At 39.3% G+C, this 19,590-nt stretch overlaps 1 protein-coding gene across 1 annotated transcript; it reads right to left on the bottom strand.

Annotated features, from left to right (window-relative positions):
- Positions 1-5,614: 5,614 nt before the first annotated feature.
- Positions 5,615-18,700, bottom strand: CALHM6 (calcium homeostasis modulator family member 6). The gene is given in 5 exon segments (XM_026065945.1): positions 5,615-6,023; positions 7,851-7,983; positions 7,986-8,299; positions 8,301-8,397; positions 18,640-18,700. Coding segments are annotated over 5 exon segments (1,014 nt in total).
- Between the last annotated feature and the right edge of the window lie 890 nt (positions 18,701-19,590).

The following is a 19,590-nucleotide window of genomic DNA, read 5'->3' as shown; positions in this document are numbered from 1 at the left end:
GTGACATCCTGGGGCCTTTGCAGTCTTGCCTCTGGCTTTGGTGTGGCTGAGGCTTCTCCTTTCTCTACTTCAATGAAAAACATTTGCAATTATGGTTAGTGTAGGACATCAAAACTGTTTCTTTAGGTTCCAGGATTTCAGATTAAACAGCATGGTAAAATCTTTACTTTTACTTAGATATGGTAAGTTTTGAATGATATGCTTCCACGGTGTAAATGAACACAAAGCAGAAATGCCTGGGCCCGTTAAGCTAGCACAGATCTGAGATCAGGCCAAGAAGCAACACGAGGCTGCTGGACGGGACTGGGGCTGGTTTGCACTCATGTTGCATTTGTGCACCTGGTCCTGCCACACCGGCGCTCCTTGGCTCTGTGCCACCTTCCTCTGTGCTGGGCAGACATGCTCAGTGCACTAACATTTTTCTGTTCTATGTTTTTCGTTTTTTTTTTTTTTTAATTTTCGCCTGACACTGGATTGGCTGGTCCATTGTATTCAAAAGGAGAAGTAAACAAATGTTAGGTTAGGTAATGTGTCACCAGCAAGGTGTTACCCACCCATTAAAGTCCACATTTGAGAAAGGACAGCATTCATCTTTGTCTAGAAAGTCACGGCAAAGTCCCTCTGCTTTATTTATTTTGGGGGGAACTTTAAAAGGCAGAGACTCTCACACACTTGAGAACTATTTCACAAGCAATCTACTATGTATTTACAATACATAATAATTACACGTAGCTCTTTTTTTGTGCACACCTGCTGTAATAATTAATAATTATTATGTAGTAGTGTAATAATTATATGTAGTAGTGATTAAGTTCACCATTGTCTTCCTGTGCCTGAGCTCAGGGTTGTTAATTTTTTCACCGATGTCAGCCATGCGCAAGCTCATGGCTGCAGTGGCTACGGCTTTTAGACTTCCCTTCAGACATATGGAGGAGGACCAAAGGTCACTACTAAGTACAGCAATGCGATCAGCAGTGTGACGCTCTCCGGTTCGTGAGAGAAGGGAATGTGATCAAATTCTGTACTTTCTCTGGCTGCTTTCTGGGGCAGAGCAAAACATGAACAGAATACAATTTATGCAAAACCTAGCAACATTCTGACTACTTGCTCTCTTTAAGTAAATAATGTAATAATAATAATAATAATAATAATAATAATAAATTGCAGGAGAGGAGTGTCCTGCGGAAAGCTACTCAGTTTGTTTCTGGGAGACAATGTATCCCCTGCAACTGTGTCTGGACTCCAGGTCATGCTATGGATGTCTACCAAGAGAGGAAGAAGTTAGAGGAGACATTCTCAGAAAAATGATAATAAACATTAGAAAAAATAGTGACACAAACTACATTATCATTAATTGATGATATTAGCTAAACTATACACATACAGTTTTCTGCTTTGTTTACTTGGTAGCGTATTCCTAGAAGTCTATTTCATATTGCTTCTTCTCTTCAGTGTAGACCCTTCAGAACTGCTTTTGAAGGTGGCTAGTAGAGTAAGTGACCAAAAGAGGCAGCAGAGCAGTCTGAAGTGCACTGAAGCTTCTATGCAAAATTTCTTTCATTATAAATGTAAGTGCATAGAGAAGATGCAAGTGTTACATAATGGTGAGGAAAAATCAAACATGACTGCATACAAAAATAATATACATATCTAGTCATATCCTCATACACAGACAGGCATATATATTTATATAACTCACCCAAAAGTCTTCTTAAGGTAGTATTATGATCTTATCAGTCTGCAGAGATGATGTATTAGCTCCAATGATTTTTTTTTTTTTTTAATCAAGTCATAGCACATTCTTGTAATATGCCCCTGGGCAGGTTCACAAAGGGCCACATAATTAGGGAGGAGAAGCCATGTATGAAGCCAAAGCCATACAAAAAATGGCAGCTTTTCCTTCCAAGAAGAGATACCTGAGGTTTGCATTGCAACCTGTAAAGACCTTTTCTATACTTTCACACAGTGCACAGGCAGAGGAAGCTCATAGCACCAGACATGGGACAGGAAGCTATATTTCCCCACATGAGAAGCAGTTTTCATTTCTGTAGGGTTATTTAAAAACAGAAAGAAAAATAACCCGCCAGTGCTGTCACCCTCTAATTAATCACAAGCTTTTGGAAGGGCCTGTGCTTGGACTGATGAACTTCGCAGAACAGACAAAAGTGGGGTGTCCTCGTCAAGGCTGTGCTCCCATTGCCCTTAACCCTGTGATCCAGCAGAAAGCTTCCTTAATGGAAATTGTCCATATCACTGGTCAGAGAGAACCAGCTGAAGTGAAGAGTCATTCACAAAACATTGCTCCCTGAATAAAGACATTTGGAGCAGCTGCCTCACTCACCAGTGAACAAATAGCCCAACAACTTCCTAGGCAATCTTGTTCAGGAGGTGTTTTCTTATGCATTTGCAATCACTCAGAAATAAAGAAGAGTGAAGAGAAAGCCTGATATAAAACTGTTTTGTTATTCCCCCAACTGGGTGCAAAATAATACATTCTCATTCATGTTCTTCACAGTCTGCAAGGGCTAAAGTGAGGGGAAAAAGTCAAATGGGATATAGACATATTTTCTTTATGTATGTGTTAACAATATTTCTTCTTATTCTTACTGCCTTAGAATATATCAAATCAGTTGACAACATTTATGAATGCCATACTTTACAGCAGAACCACACTAAGGAATTATTTTTCCATTAGTCCATTTGTTTAGAAGCTGATTAAAAAATCTAATCTGATTTGTTTCTTTTATTTATTTTCATATGAACACTGACATATGGTTTGCTAGAAATAGATTTATAGTTTTAAAGTAGTGTACTATATATATTACCTGAAGAGACCAAGGGGTTTTGAGTGGGTGGGTGGGCAGAGGGGGATTGAATGGTAAGTCCAAAGGAAATACAGCAAGGAAAGGTAATTACAAAGTGTATGAAAAATATTTTGATGTCTAAAGGTCAGGTCATCAGCTGGTATCATATGTCAGAGACCTTTAGGTCACCTGAAGATGTGGTCTCTGGAGGGGAGAAGGGTCAATTAAAATTATTCTGTTACAGAAGTGTACAAAAAAGGCCATTTTTTAAATGTGATTACAGTTATTATATTGCTCAGTTTCACAAAGAGAGCAGAATAGAAATCTTTAGCAAAATACTTTTTTCTTTACTTTTTAAATTCAAAACCAAGCCCAATTGACTGAGATTGTATAAACCCTACTAATGAGGATTTTGATTAAATTCTTCACAAGATCTTTCTTTTTATCACCACCAAATAGCATGTGGTCTTCGTGGCAGGTATTTCCATAGTCCTTCCTCCACCTGTTGGCAGCTGAGGACAGGGGCGGAGCCCTGTTCTGTAGGTGTGTAATTGTGGACTCAAGAGCGTACAAATCTTTTCCAGTCAAATTACTAATTACCCCGTATGAATTTTCTCCTTCCACTAGAAGTCATTATATCTGTGGAAAACAGACTGCTATCATTGCCAATAAATTCTGAAATATGCACCGTAGCGCCTTCTGAGGCCTCTGCTCATTTATTTTTATTAGAAGTGTCAGGCCTGTGTCTTCCCTGGAAAGCCAAGGCAGCTTTGGTAATGATATCCTGGTGGCTGCAGCTCTGAGTGGGAGGTGGCAAAACCCCTCTCAGGTAGAGCTGAGTAATGTGAATTCTAAAGGCACTTGAACTGCAGCTTCTCATCAGGGAGTGAAATAAGGCATGGCCTGCTCACTGGTGCTTTCAGTCTCTCCAGAGTGATTTTATTATACTTCTGAGGTGAAGCCTGGCCTCACTGAGTCAATGAACGTTTTGCTACTGATTCCAGCGGGGCCAGGACATTGTTTTCTTCCAACGTACGACATTCCAAAGCAGATTATTTTTTTCTTCTGGAGGTCAATGAACAAATGAACTCTTCAATATGAGAGACAAAATGGAACATTTCTAACTGAACAGTGTTTCCTGGAGACAGGAATAACAAATCGGGTGCTTGTTAACCTCTAGCTTCTGGGAAGACAAAGAACACTGAGCAAGGCAGTGACTCCACAACAAAATGATTTTTTTTTTTTTTATTCTTTTCTACAAACAGTATTAAACCTTTTTTTTTTTCCTGTATATGCTATAGTTTCAGTTTATAGTAAGAATGGAGCCTCCAAGCTAATTATATCCAGCTAGATAAAATAGGTTCTTCTCTTGCTTCCTCCTTGGAAAATGACAGTAACAAACATCTTCATGGGATTCCCTCTATCTGAATAGTTTTCAAGTTAGAGTTTGCTGTTTAGAAGGAAAAGATTTTCCGGGAAGAGAAAGAAGAATGGAAGGACAGCCCTGACAAAACGATCTATGACTYATCTCTCTGAAATGCTCTCTAAAAAAGCTTTTCAAAGAGAAACTGAAAATTATCATTTTTCACTCAAACTAATGTCTTTGGTTCTTATAATTAGATGTTCTTTTGCAGGAAATGTCCACTCTTTCTTAAGTTTCTATTATTTACTAATATGGATTGCTGATTTATAATGTCCTTAAATGTTTATCTGTGCTAGAAATATTTGCTAATATAAGCCTTGCCTACACTGCCATTTTTTTCATGAGCTTACCCCCTCAGGATGTGTTAATCTGGACTTTGGCTCCATTTTGGAGCAAGTTAAATAGCTTATGTGGCAGGGAAATCCAGGGGTAAGTTGGGGATTGATTCCAGGGCCAGAATCCTATGTGTAATATGGATTATGTACTAAAAAGCTTTTGTCAGGTAGAATAGAAAACAATATAAATCAGATGCTGGAATTTTAATGTTGGTTTGCTTTTCCCTAAATGTAGCATTCAAATGCCAACTTTTTTTCCTTTGAAGAGTTTTGGGGTTACAGGAAATGAGCAGTAGAGCTAGTTCAGAAGGCATGTTGCAAACGGGGAATTTCCCACAGAGGAAGTTTTTAGTTTCACTGTTATAAGCTGCTGAACACATAGAAGTGAAATGGCTGGAATCTTTTTGCTTATCTATTCCAAATGATAAACAGCTAAAATATTTCTTACTATTTCCAATGAACACCTTTTTAAATGCACAGGTAGTTCCAAAATGCAAATTGTTTTCCATATTTGAAAAGACATGGTCTTTCCTTGAAAAGCTGTTTGACAAAAAGTAAATATTTCAGTCCGGAACTTGCTCTAAGCTCCACTGAAAAATATATTTTCAAGTCAAATATATGTTAAGTCATTGCTAAAAAACTAAGCTGAACGCTGATCAAAATTTTATTTCCTTTCTGTCTCATTGATACCGATATGAAATTTTGGATTTGTCACCCCAGCTGCCAAAAGCCTTGCAGGTGCTTGATAATAATTTGAATAGCATATACTGACATCTTTGCTGTGAATGATTATTATTTTATGTACATGTCTCTTTCTTAATGAACAACTTTATATGGAAATTCCCATTGTGAATCATATATTTATTTAAATGCACTTAAGTAAAGAAGTAATAAAGTTTATTTAAAAACAAATCTCCTGAGCTTTATGACTACCAGCTTTTACATACGATTTGCATTAATTTCAATAAGAGCACAGAATAAGACCCTGTTTATATCACTAAGGTTAAAAGAATGCCAGCGTTGCAAGGGATTTGTTTCATTAAAACTCTCACTCACTCACTCACATTTGTTTCATCCACAAACCCTAAAACAGGGGGGAGCTGATCTCCTAGGCTGAACATGACACTGTTACCTTTTTTTGTGTTAGCATACTTGCGTATCATGCTGTAATGCTGCTTTTCAGCACTGAAGGTATACAAGAATGAAATCTTCTGCTAGTCCGCATTGCTGGGCGTCTGAAATGATGTTGGGTCAGTGGCTTCAAAAAAGCAATTCACATTTCTTTCTGCCAGCTTGGTTGCATGCTCCTTGGCCTTGGTCTCAAAAACCTCCCATTCCTTTTTCAAGTAAATTTTCCAGAACTTCAGCTGAAGAAATCTGACCAGGGAGTAACAACGGCTGAGAAATGTTGAAATCAGTGCCAGAGTCACGATGCCGGTTATCAGAAGCCATCCTATCAGCCTGGTATATAGACAGATGGGTTAACGGTGTTTTTACATGTAAAAATATTGAATCAGAGGTGAAAACTGCAAGCAAACACCCCTTGGGAACAGTATAAATCTGCTCCCTGTGGAAGGAGATTTGAACAAGATGAGTCAATCTTACAGAGCTTCAGCACCCCTGAGTTGATATTTTTGGATTGAGGATGAACCCTGCTAGGTGAAGTAAAGTTTTTTCCTCAGTTATATCCAGGTTCCTCAACTTTAAAAGCACGGTACTGAAGAGCAGTGTCTGCAATTCTGTTCATATTTACTGTACATATAGTACAGAATCATTTTGTCTACATCAGGTGTTGCAAATAAGACTTCCTGCTTATTGTGATTTATCTGCTCTTGCAAAGTAACTGCTCCCTCAGATGTCTGAGCCTGCAAAAAATAACCCGTTGCCATAACACACAGGAAAAGGTGTATCCTGTGTGTTTTGTAGGAAGGACACGGACTTGAGTGTGGAATACAGGAAATCCTKTTTCAGATAGGACTTAACATCCCTAGCATTTGATGATAAGTCTCAGAGGCCCAACCTAAACTGGGTGTCTTCATGACACCGGTCAGTCCAATATCCAGTTGAACTTAGCAGAAAACTCTGAGGAGAGAAGATCTAAGAATGTCCCCATTCACCTCAGGCTGATATTTTTTCCAGATTAAAAACACTGAGTGTTAAAGAAAAATGAGTTTGTGTCCACCTGTCTCTTAATTTTATTTGAAGTAGATGATATTTAAAATAATAGATGGTAATAACAATGATGCAACRCTTTTTTTTCTTGTTTTTTCTTTGATTAGTTTGTTTCCTTAGGTTTCATTGAAATATCAGTAACAGTCAATTTCCTTGACTTTGCTCCTTTCTTATCCCATCTTAATTCAATGAGATAGAGTTTTCCCCTTTTCAGGCTTTTTCTTGGAGGAGCAGCACAATAAATATTTCAAGATAAATACTTCAAAAAATTAAAAACTTTTCTCAAAAGCATTTGTACTAAATAGGGACTTATAAAAACCCACTTAATTTCTATCTTTTATAAACTTAAATCACTCGTCTGCCTGAGAAAAAGAGATGCTTTCCTGAGAAAAAGGAATGAAAAACTGTATTTTCTACTGGAGTTAAGAAGAAAAGCAAACAAACCTAGAAGCAAAACTGGAGCACTGGAAATTTTTCTTTAGTTTCACTTTGTTCCATAAAGAAAAAAAAAACCCCACAAGTAGTATTATTTAATCAGGTAGTTTGCCTTCAGCACAAGAAGAATATTGACAAAATAAGGTATTTTTAACTATTCTCTTGGAATACAAGTGTGAAATTAGTAAAAAGTTCAAGCTTTGAGATTCATAGTCAAACAAGCTGTCCTTTGTTTCACTTGCCAAGTCTCTGTTGCAGAGACGCCAACTTCCTCTCAGTTCCTGACCTCAGTGTCTTCTCAGCTAATGAAGACTCACAAGTGTTTTAGATATTTAGAGGAGTTAAAACGTGAAAAAAGGAGAAGAACTTGTATCATGCTGAATTTTACTGAGGAGAAAACTTGCAGTTCCAAAGAGCCAGTATCTAGGCAAGTTCCCTGCCCAGCTCTGAAAGAGATTTTGTAGATAGCAGTGTCAAGGAATTGCTATGCAACCATACAAAAAAGGAAGTTCATGCAAACAGCAACTTACTACTTTTTTGTTGGAGTCTTTTGGCTAATTAATTTTTGTTAATCATATAGCGTGAGAGAGAAGGATCCACCTTCTCAGTCATCCCCAGGCACTGCCATGCATTCAGCAGACAGAGTTAATGTCCAGAGCGTAAACAAAAGAGCAGTGAGGCAGTACCTGGGATTGGATCCAAAGACTCAGGAGTTCATCTGGTATCTTTTCAGATAGCTTCTCACCACAGGGTATTTTGACCAGCAGCTCAGGACACGGTTCTCCTTTACCTTTACACATGAGCTTCTTTATCAGGCTGTTCCAGTTGCTGCGCACTCGTAGAAGCTGGCACCGAGCAGGGCCACTGCAATCCAGGTGAGAGGGGCCACCAAGGCGCTCACTGCCACTGGCCCCAGCACTCGGACATAGCGGGTGCAGTTTCCCTTGAGGTTACAGCCACAGTGCTTATCCTGAGGACAGCAGCCTGTAAGCAGGCGCCACGTCCTGGTGTTCATTACGAAGCCAAGCAGAAAGAGGATGAAGGCAGGCACCAGGAGGAAGACAGAGCCATACAAGGTGTTCCAGGAATTGCAAGGACACCTGAACACCACAGCTGAGAAGATGTGCTTGCAGGGACACAACACTGTAACCCAGGATGGTCTGATGATGGACACAAAAATCCATTACAGTGCGTAATTTCTCTGTTTTCTGCCACAAGCCTTCCTTTACTTTGAAAAGTAAAGTYTCAGTCTCAGAAAGAGGAAAGCAGAAAGAGAAAGAGAAGTGTCCTCAAGCTCCCACGGCTTACAAACTAAAGAGCTTTCTCTTTCTGTTGATGTCTTCCCAGTGGAGCATTGGAATTGCTGCCTGGAAACACTCATTTAGAGGAAACAGAAGAGCACCAAGTCACCGCACAGTCTCATGGTCATGTGGAAAACACAGTGGAAACCAACCTCAGCAAAGGGTATCAAAACAGCAAAATATCTACCTTTGTTTCTTTAAAAATAGTTTACATTTGCACATACATGCCTGTAATGTAACTAGCAATGGCTTAAACCTCATAATATTTTCAGTAAAGGTTTTGCATGAGGCATCAAATTCAAAGTGTGACTAAAATGTGAGAAAATAGCCTAGAATTTTGTACTGTTTTCCATACTCTCTTATTATTAGCAATACAATATGGGTTGTTCTTTCATGGAAGAAAATTCAACGGTTAATTAATCAAGTTAATCAGTTAATCAATTTAAAGTGGTTAAAGTTATTATACACAAATTAGCCAGTGTCCAGCACAGATAGCAATGACCCAGAATTACTTAGCAAGTAGTTTCATCTGAAGCTCTAGCTGCAAGAGTGCCATATGTCAAGAATTAATGATCCCTCCTCCTTAGCAGGTAGTGACAGCATGGTGGCCTGAAAACCTCCCCTTAATCAGCAGAAACCCAGGATTTTACAAACTAATTTATCTCCCTCTGACATGAGCTGGGAGCTCTCCAGCCTCACTGGTAGCATCAATGATACGGTTGTTCCAACAGCCTACTCAGATTTTGAATTCTGTAATTCATGCTGCACTAATTCTTCTTGGGCATTATTACAGCATCGAGGTTAACCGCAAACCCAGGGGTGTGTGGTTCAGAGGCTCACTGCAGGCTAGGACATACATGCCTCCAGCTGGCACGGCCTGATCTTGGTAGTGGCAATTTCAGAATGAGACGTGACACTGACTGTATTGCTCCATACTGTACCCTGGGCTGCAGGAAACCAGCATGGTGAGAATGCTGTACTTCAATGGCTTGTCTAAATTCTGGTGAGAACTTAAATTATTTCAAATGAATTTTGAGAGTCATTTAAAGCTTCCAGTGTCTTCTGTTCTTCAGTTTGAGGGATGGTCCTCAGAATCAAAATGAAGAGGTAGCACAAGGGTTGTCAGTCTTCCTGCAAAATTTCTGTAGCTGAAATAGAGAATACCAATTTCCGGATCATGTTTAAAAGGAGGAAAAGAATAATAACAATATAAAATAAAGCATATCCAATTGTGATGGGTTTTAATGAACCCTATGTAGTATGAATGCCTTCTTTAGCAGTTTCCCTTTCAATCCTTGAATGAGAGGTGCTATTATGACAGACAAAATTCATTTTTCATGGATTAGTGACCCATATACACTCATCCATGTAAGACCTATATCCCTTTGCTTTAACATAGAAGAAGACATATCTGTGCAATTTTCAAGAGGTACCAGTGATTTATTTTCCTGAGAGCAGTATGTTTTTCCTGAGCGTAGTATGTCAGCTTCTCTGTGTGTTGCTGCTCCTTTTCATCTGACAGTTGAAGCTCCTGTTAGGGATCTTTTCCATAAAAGGTCTGAAAGAGTTCCCAGAAATAATGGATAACTACGGCTATGGAATTGATTTGGAAGAGGTTATTTTGTTTGTCTCTGGTTCTGTATCACTTACACAGCAGCATTTCAATAGCTAAGGTGGTTGTCAGCCAGGGCTATTCCAGTAGGGAAGCAAGCAAACCAGGATAGCTGTCAGACAAGGTAGTGCAATTTAGCACTTTGGCAGAAAGGTCTCTCACTAACATTTTAGCATGCTCAGCTACGTGAAAGTTTCCGAAAGTTGGTATGAATGAAGTGTGGATGAAGAACTTGRCAACCAATCTGTTTCTGTTCCAAATCAAAAGATACTGCAGGCAGATCACAGATAACCACACAGTGCTAAAAAGTGTGTGTTACTGGTATCACATCGTCGTGATGGACAGATTCTGTGAGATTCTTCCATGTTTCAAGTTTATCTCTCACAACACTTTAACATGAATTAAGAACTATACAAACATACACACACACACATACACACCCAAACACACATCTATATATACAGTGTTGAAGTTCCCCACACGTATTTCCTGAAGACTTAAAAGACTTCTGTGAGCAAAAGGTCATATGAAACTCTGAGCTGACTGAATTGCTTTCAGTTTACGGATGCTCACTTTTCGTACACCTGTGTCTGCATGGACAGTCTCTGCTACAGCCCAAAATGCCTAGAAAAGAATCAGATTGCATAATAAATTGTCTTAAACTCAAACAGAGAGTTTGAGCTGAGAAAGAGCTTTGACAGCTGAGAGAGAAAAGTTTTGAGTGTATTTCTACTAGTGTTCAGCCTCTAACAGTGCATCGAGAGACCAGGGCAGTGCTAAATGTCAGTCAGCCCTCATCCTTTTGACTTAAGTAGGGTCAAAGACAATTAAACAAAGCTCTGACTTTACAGAGGTGATATTAGGATGAACAGAAGCCTAGGGATAAGGAAGAACTGGCCTGATGTGACCTACGAGTACAACAGAAGTGCAAGAAAGACAAGGATGAAGAAGATGTTTGCTGGACACAGCTGAACTTTGGCCTGTTATTGAATAAAAGAGTCATCCTGTATTTTCACACATATTCAGAAAATGTAAAGTAGACTAATTTAAGAAAAAAAAATTCTAAACACCATTAGCTAGAATATGACTATGATGTGATTGTGAATATTTGCAAAACATACAGCCTCAACCTTTTATTCAGGGGAAAAAAAAGTTTGTAGATGTATAATAGTCTGCAGACATAAACTTGAAGTATCTTTCAAACCTTTGTTTTAGGAGAAGTGGTCTGTCCAGCGATGCTTTGCATGCAACCAGACGAGCAGCTTTTTGGGAAGCTGACTAGATGGCGCCTCTGCATCACGGCATGCAGCCACTGAGTTGGGTTACCYGCAGGGCTTGCAAAAAATGTGCAGTGCTCAGCAGTGACTGGCTGTTACAAAGGCAGAGGGACTCTTAAATGTACCACTAATTGAAAGACTTACCTCAGTCTGGAGGAAAAGTTGCTTTGTTATTGTGCAGCAGTATCATACGAGAACATAAATATTGTTTTGAACACTAAGGAAAAGACCAAAAAGGACATCAAAACAAGACTGAATCATAACAAAATTCAGTTCAGTCTGATAACATCTTGCTGAGAATGGCCAAAGCAGATACCCAGGGAGGAGAATAAGGACAGGGAAAGCAAGCCATGATACTTTTCCAGAATGCGCTCACACTCCAATCTGCGGCCCAGGGATTTCTGGGGGAGGGTCTTTGCATCTAACASCTTTGGTATATTTTGTCTGCCAATTCGTCCAATCACATTTTTATGTCATGCAAACTTCTGAACTTTCAAAACATTGTACAGCAGGTATGTTTAACTACCAGTGGGATCAATCAGCTTCACTCAAACCTGCCACCACCCCATCAGATGCCCCCAAGTTCTTACAAGGGAAGAGAGAAAACAGTTGATCCTTACACCTTCTCTTCATGCCGCTCATGATTTTTTACAACTTTTTCATATCCCCCCTCGTTTTCAGGCTAAGAACTCCCTAGTATAATTAGTTGTTCATTGTCTGGTGCCATTTTTTGTCATATTGCCCTCTGAATCATTCGCTAGGATTCCTGTATCCTTTCTGACATCAGGGGAAATGGAGGGTATAGCAGATTTGCAGTCCATTGAAGGTTGAATCACTGTTTTCTACAATGGCAGACTAACATTATTTTGGTTTCTATTTTCTTGCAATAATTTCTAACATTTGAATGGCTTTCTGATCATCCCTGAAGCACTGAGCTGACATTTCAGAGTTATGTGTTAGAACCAAAAAAATCTCAGTCCTGAGGGGTCAGCTCAGACTCCATCATTTTATATGTGAAGGTAGGATTGGGTTTCACTGTGAATATCACTTTATCTACACTGAATTTCTCCTGCCATTTAACTGAGTGGCCATTCAGCCTTGTAAATTGTTTCTGCAGTTCTTCAAAGTGGAGTTTTGTATTTAACTACCCAGAATAACTTCATACTATCAGCAAATATTGTTGTCTTGATTTTTACCTTCTTTTCAGATCACTTAAGAGACTGTTAAACAGTATTGTTCACAGTGTATATGTACCACTTATTCCTATTGTTTCCAAACTTACAATCACATACAGACCTTTGTTCTCACCCCAGAGCTGCCTAGTCTTCTTGATTTTTCTTAACTTCTGTGGGGCACCTTGTTAAATATGTTTTGGAAATCCAAGTAAAACCAAGCCAGATCCATCTGGTTGTTGAACATTTCACATCATGCTTATATACATATACATTAATTTCATTCTTTATTATGATACAAACATCAGAAGAAGTTGTCTTTAACCTTCTCTAGAGACTTAAAAAAAAAAAGTTGTATCATATGAGTCATTTTTGAGTTCTGTGGTAAAAGGATATTTTTAAGAAAGAAATTACACTACTGTGTCAATAGTTAAAGTATTTAACATAACAAGTAGTACTGAGAATTGAAAGTAGTTACTCAAGTATACATATATATATATATATATATAATTCAATACTCCTTACTGTTTCGTTTGCTGTTTCAGATAACTGCAATCAACTGGATAGACTTTTTTTTCTATACAAGGGTTATTTTCATTTCGTCTTGGAACTACACACTTTCAACAGTGCTAAACTTTTGCTCTAAAAATGGATCTGGGACAACAGCATTTTTTTTTTTTTACCTAACAATATGGTTACTATGAAAAATACTCATTTTCTGTTGCAAATTCAAACTTCTGGAAAAAAAATTGATTCTTATGATTTTTCTAAACCTCCTACAAGAGAAGAGGAGGAAGATGAATAACTTTTAAAGTGTCAAAAAGGAAGATTGAAGAGAAATTCTCCTTCTCCTTCTTTCTTCAATTTCAATAGTTTTCAAAAGTTTTCAGATTTAACATAAAGTTCCCCCACATAAATTGTGAAAAATACTGACTGCTCCTTCAGGGAGCTGGATTTATCAGAAGCTGTTTCCAGTCAGATGTAATGGTTACTACACTTTGAGACCAAAATTCACCATGTCTGAAAAAGTGTTTGCAGATGTCAAGATGACAGGAAATAATAGAAGCTCTATGCTTGCTTCCACCTGCACTGAAGACAGTACATATATTGCAGTGCCTGAGTCACAGCTACATTGATTTTAAAACTCTCAGCACTGAAGAATAAAAGTGTAAAGGTATCACATTCAAGTCAGACAGAAGGCTAGCTGAACGACATAAATATCAAAAATTCACCTTTTATAACCTCTCATAGACAGTTCCTTAAAAGAGAAGGGAAGATGACTCACAGGACAATCCCCTCACCAATGGACCTGGACCCCTGGAGTGGCTGTGTAAAAGGGGCAAAAATGAAAATAATTTCCTGGCTTCTGATAAATCAGAGTGCTTAGTTATGTTTTTCCACTCAGTGTTTCTGCTTTTCCTGTTGACACTGACATTTGCTGTTGCTGGTTCTCCCTTCGCAGTTCGGACATCCCTGTAGTACAAAGCACTTTTGTCTGGGGCTTCTCATAGCTTTGTCACCATGTCAATCAGCAGATCAGACTGAGGGTGGATTTATCCCAGGGACAGGCAGCAAAGAGCTGTGAAGAGGAGCTTGGTCGCACTTTGTTCACTGCTGTACTTGCCTAGAAACAAGGCTTTGGGAGTTCTGCAGGCTTTGGGAGATCCATGCACTGGCTTAGAGCAAGATGGAGACATCGCTGCAGAGGTACCTCATTGTGGTGACAGGGACTTGGGCTGCGTCTGAGACCCACTGGCTGAACAAGGGACCCAAAGGGGCAGGAGCAGCCCTCTGGAGCAGTTGACATCCATGCAGGGGAACGATTACAGCCGAGGAACCCTGCTACTACTCTCTCTGGGTCTAACTTCAGCAGTGTTTTATTTATCTATAATATTCACAAATATCAGGATCACAGGAACAAATTTCAGGAGCAAACCTCCTGGGAAAGGGGAAGGGAGCTGTGTGTGAAAAAGGATTAACCCTCCCCTCCAAGCAAACCATGTTTCCCGTAAAGAGGAGGGAGAGGAGAGACCACCCTGGCTGGAAAGAGGGGGAATGACTGTGCCAGGAGTCAAGCGGGGAAGCTGCGCGGGACCTACAAGCCAGACCCAGTGCAGGGCTGGATCAGCCCTGCCTGAAGGCAGCTGCAGGACACCCGTGGGGCTGGAGAGGGACCTGTCACGGAGGGGCAGAGGGAATGCGGAGCCACCACGCTGCTTCAGCAGCTTCTACACATCGTGTATTGGTCTCCCAGGGCAGCTTTTTTTTGCTGTCTGAATTAACACTTGTTTCTTACAACTGCTGTAAAGTATTAACTGGAAAGCTTTCAGAAGAATAGTTTTCTGTTAAAGAACATGGAATTCTGATTTAATGGTTGTTTTTGCATTGATTTGCATTAAATTTCCTGCCGTCCAAAGCAGATTAAAAACAATGCCCAAATGAACAAGATGGACATTTTTAGAACAAAATGATTATTTTGGGTATCGAAAACATCTTTTCATTTTGAAAATGCTTAATTAAAATACAGAGGTCAGCCAAAAACAAATTGACTTGTTCAGTATTTTGTCAAGTTTCCCTTTAATGTTTTAATTTTTATCCTTTCATTTCCAGCTGAATGAATTCCAAACATTTTCAAGGCAGAAGAAGCTGTAGTCTAACTAGTTCTGCAGTTACATTAAATGCATAATACTGGTCTTGAATGCAGCATGTGTGTGTGTGTGTGGGGGGGGTGCTTCGCCAGTAGATATTGAGTAAATCTTTTTTATTCAGATAAGTAAGTGTTTGTAATAGGTTCTTTAACTTTTGCCAGGGCTTTTGCTATTGCTTCCAGTCCATGTGTCCAGAAAAGCAAAGGACTGCATGTTTTTGTTTCTCTGTAAGTAGTTCTCTTTCCAGTTACTCTGACCAAGGCCCATCCTGTCCCAAATTCCTGTCATTAGTCCCATCAGGCTCAACTTCCTCTTCACACTATTAATCTAAAATGTGTACAGCCAGGGATATAATGAAGCTGAGCAACTTTGCACTGCTAATGGATTTTTTTCTTACAAAAACTGGACTTGCTTCTTCAACTGAAAGGGCTATATGTTATATTTCTCAGTGTCCAGTTAAGAAAGACATATGGAAAAATCTTTTCATTCTAGGAAAATCTTTATAATTCCTTTTGTCTCATTCCAGGTGAAAGGAAAGCTTAGCTTGTCTTGTCGCCAGGTGGATCTGCACCTATCCTCCAGGTGGACTGACCTCCCCTGGAGGCCCATCACCTCAGTTTGTGAAACCGAGGAAGTTATTCTGACTTTACGACTGCACCAGTCTTAAGTGTTTGTGAAGTGTCACGTGGCTCGGTGGCACCACATAAATCATTAATAGTACTAGTACTCAGCAGAGCCGCAGTCTGAGAAGTAGCACTGTGACCGTGCATGTACAGCTTACAAGCATTTGTGTACATTATTCTGGTATTTTAGGGCATTATATTTATTAGCAGTTTTTGGTTGAAAAAGAATTTTAGTGGGTAGGAACTAGGTCCACAAAGCCAAGTGTTGCTCCGAGGGGGGCTCCGAAGGGCAAACTCTGCTGAAGAGTCACACAAGCAATTTCAGTAGCTTTCCCTTTCTATCATTTGCTGCTGTTCTTTTAGCACTGTAGGTCCACAAATTCTCATTTTGGACAGTGGGGCTTCTATAACTGAGTCCAATTGGCCTACAGGAACCAGCAGTGTGAGGGGTTTACTGTTCAATCTACAGTTAATCTACAATCCATATATGCCATAAGTAAGGCTGTACAATTCTTTAAGCATCACAGGCTGTGACCTGCAGACTAAGCGAAAAATATTTGCTGCACTTATGAGAAAATATTTGATACTTTCATACGACTAGAAAGGTAGAAATTGTCAGGTTTTATAAAGAAGCTAAGCAGCCCTAATGAGGCAGATTACAGAGTTAACTCATTTGTAATCAGGTAATACACCCTGGGTAGTCAGCCAGTCAGTTCTAAGAAAATAGAGCTCCGCCTTTTTCCCTTACTACAGAAAATGAGATGTCATAAAATGACTTTTTGCAAATGTAAGCACATTAAATCCCAAACACTTCTACAGTCTCATTATATACATTTGTATTCCTTGTGGTTTTGCTTTCTTCAAGTTATGTATCACATCTTGATATCTTGGTATTGCTGAATAACTGAGATTTAATTCTGTTCCAGTCCTCTGTGTGTGTGTGTGTGTGTGTGTGTGCGTGTGTGTGTGTGGCCTAATGCTGACTGTCTGATTATATGCATGACAATATGCTCAGTATCTTTTCATTCAGTTAAAATTATTGCCTCTTATTAAACTTGATTAACTAATTCTTCAGTTCATGGAAGTATGTCCCTTTCCTCCTGTTGCAAGTTTCCCATCCTGGGCTCATTTGCTGCCCAACGTTTTGTTACTTAAAGAAACTTTCTCTGACAGTAAGGCAGTGCAAGAGCTGGGACCCCATCTCTTTCAGAGCTTCCCACATGTGGCTATCTCAGTTATGCCAATAACTAGTTATGCCAGACTTCTCTGTGTGAAAACAAGTGAGAAAGATATGAATGAAAAAAGAAACCTAATTATTTCCCCCTGGTTTAGAGGACAACTTATGTCTTAATTTTTTTCAATTTTTAGGGTTCAACTCACAACTAAAAATTAAAAATTGCGTTACTTCTGTCTCTCCGCACAGGCCTAAACTTCAGGCACAATCTACAAGGGAAAGTCTGTGGGTCTGTGTTATCTGTAGGACTTTCCAAAATTACTTGCAGCCCTATGAAGCTGGTACACAGATTAACAGGTAGCACATGTGATGTTGTTTGCAGCAATATATTTGTTTAGGCTTACTGAGTGTAGAGATTGTGGACCACTGGAATAAGGGCTTTGAACATTTTCTTCTGCTTATGGAAAGGACAACAATGACTGTCCTCTTCGGGTGGATTTGAGTATTGACGGATCTTCAACCAAAACATGGCAACTTTTTAGACAAATGGCTGGCTTTGCTTTCTGAGCAAAAATAGCCARGTTTTATCATACGACATCAGAAAGGAATCTGTATTCAAACGTTTCAACTTTTTTGACCCCTGGTAAAAAGTAACAGTTGAAAGCAAGCAGCAACACAGAGCCAAAGGGTGGAAAAAAAAAAAGAAAGCAATGCAACGAGTCAGATATTTTTTTCTGTGATTATGCTGCCCAAAGGTGTCTCCATTCCAAGCAGACTTACAGCCCCATGGTGCAGAAGCTGCTATGTGACTTCATAAAGCTACATCCCAGAAATAGGGGAGTCCCTGGAAATTTCTAATATCCTCTAGTATGAACATGTTGCGCAAACTTGAAAGAATATCAGTTTGGAAAGACGTGCAGAATTATGGGGCTTAYGTGGATTAATTGTGAGAAAATTATTATTAGCTCAGTGTTGCACAGCTACTTTTTTTGGCTGAAGAGGTAGGTTCCCACTCATCTGAAATACACTATGCATTTTACCTTCTTTTTTAGTTCATGAGACCATCACATATCTATCATAAAGCAGAAAACAGATGTTTGATAGACTCAGCTGGTCTTTAAAATATGGAGAGGAACACCACCTGAAACTTATTACACTGAAACTGTAAATAGAGCATATGATCCGTCTGGTGAGGGATACCAGTCATTTCTTCTTGACAAGTTTAAAAGATTTGTAAACCATTTATCTGTGTGGGAGAAACTGCTGGAAAATATTATGTACGCTTTTGCCAGTGAAAGGAAATTGATAGCAACAGCTACTACTTCCAAAGTAAACCCAGGAAGAAGATAATTTCACCAAGAAGCTATATTTTATCAAAAGAAATGATGAGTGGCTAGACATCACCACAGATTTTTTCAACCCCTCTCCCACCAATTGGCCTACCTGCAGATATATCGTTTAATTAAATTTTAGTATACATTTCTCTGGGCAGAAAGTAGATTCATCTTGTTCTTCATTCAGCCACGATGACCACAAGAAAGGTCTGTGATCGGTCTCAGATTCCTGTAACTGAATTTCATTCTTACAGAATTGAAAAGTTTCTGGCTTCTGGTGTTTAGCATCACTTGCTCTTATAGCTTTTCTAATCAATCTCATCCCTTACCTGCAAAAAAATCCAAAATATTCCAGCTTGCCACATGTGTACCAGCTGTGTCAAACTCCATGGTGGCGTTGTCTGGCTTATATTAATGGCTGAACTCTAGTGCATTCGGCAGCACTTGTGTGGGCCCTCTCGGTACTTCCATGTTATGACTGGCTGGTCCTGCTGTTAGGCTGTCTTGTCATTTGGGAGAATCTGAGACTTTGTAACCGGCAGAGACATTTTTCCTTTAGATAGGAAAATATGATTAGAAAGGAAAGAATGATAGCTGGGACATAAGGGGAAGGCATTCCTAGTTGCCTATATTTTATGTTAGCAGTAACTCTCCAAGGCTCTGGGTCTGCCCTCATTCATTTCTGCAATGTTCAAGTAATACATCATCATCATTGTCATTTTATTTGAAAGGCATTTGCAATTTTAAATATTTTATAGCATTACTGAACTTCTTTCGTATCTTATATGAAGGCACAGTTATTCAAGTGCCCTCCCAGGGACTCAGATTGTCTCCCCATTTTCCAGTTAAATCCGCGAGGGGAAAATTCATGAGGAAAACGAAAACTGTGTTTTACCAGAGTTTACAATTTACTCATACTGTCAGAGCCAGACCCCCCATGCAGGTTATTGGAAGAGTATCCTAGAGAGCCTTGGGCCCTCTGAGGCAGAGTGAGATATGTAACATTTATGTCTAATCCATTGCTTACTGTTAAGTTCACCATTCAGTGTGGAAAAGGGTTCCCACTGCTGCCARTGGGTCAGCCACAGTCAACTTTATTACCTCACCAACTTTATAAATGAAAGAATACACTTTTACTTTCTTCTAAGAAGGTAAGGATTAGAACATGTTGCAAAAGACAAGCACAAGACAAGTGAATGCAGTTCTAGATTATAATTATCCTTTAAGATTTTCTATAACAACTTCAGCATCTTAGCTATTTTGTGAAGCTACTTAGCTTT

Source organism: Apteryx rowi, unplaced genomic scaffold, assembly GCF_003343035.1.
Source record: "Apteryx rowi isolate R43461 unplaced genomic scaffold, aptRow1 scaffold_235, whole genome shotgun sequence".
Lineage (NCBI taxonomy): Eukaryota > Metazoa > Chordata > Aves > Apterygiformes > Apterygidae > Apteryx > Apteryx rowi.
The sequence above is the reverse complement of the archived record's forward strand: the minus strand, read 5'-3'. Positions and strand labels throughout refer to the sequence as shown.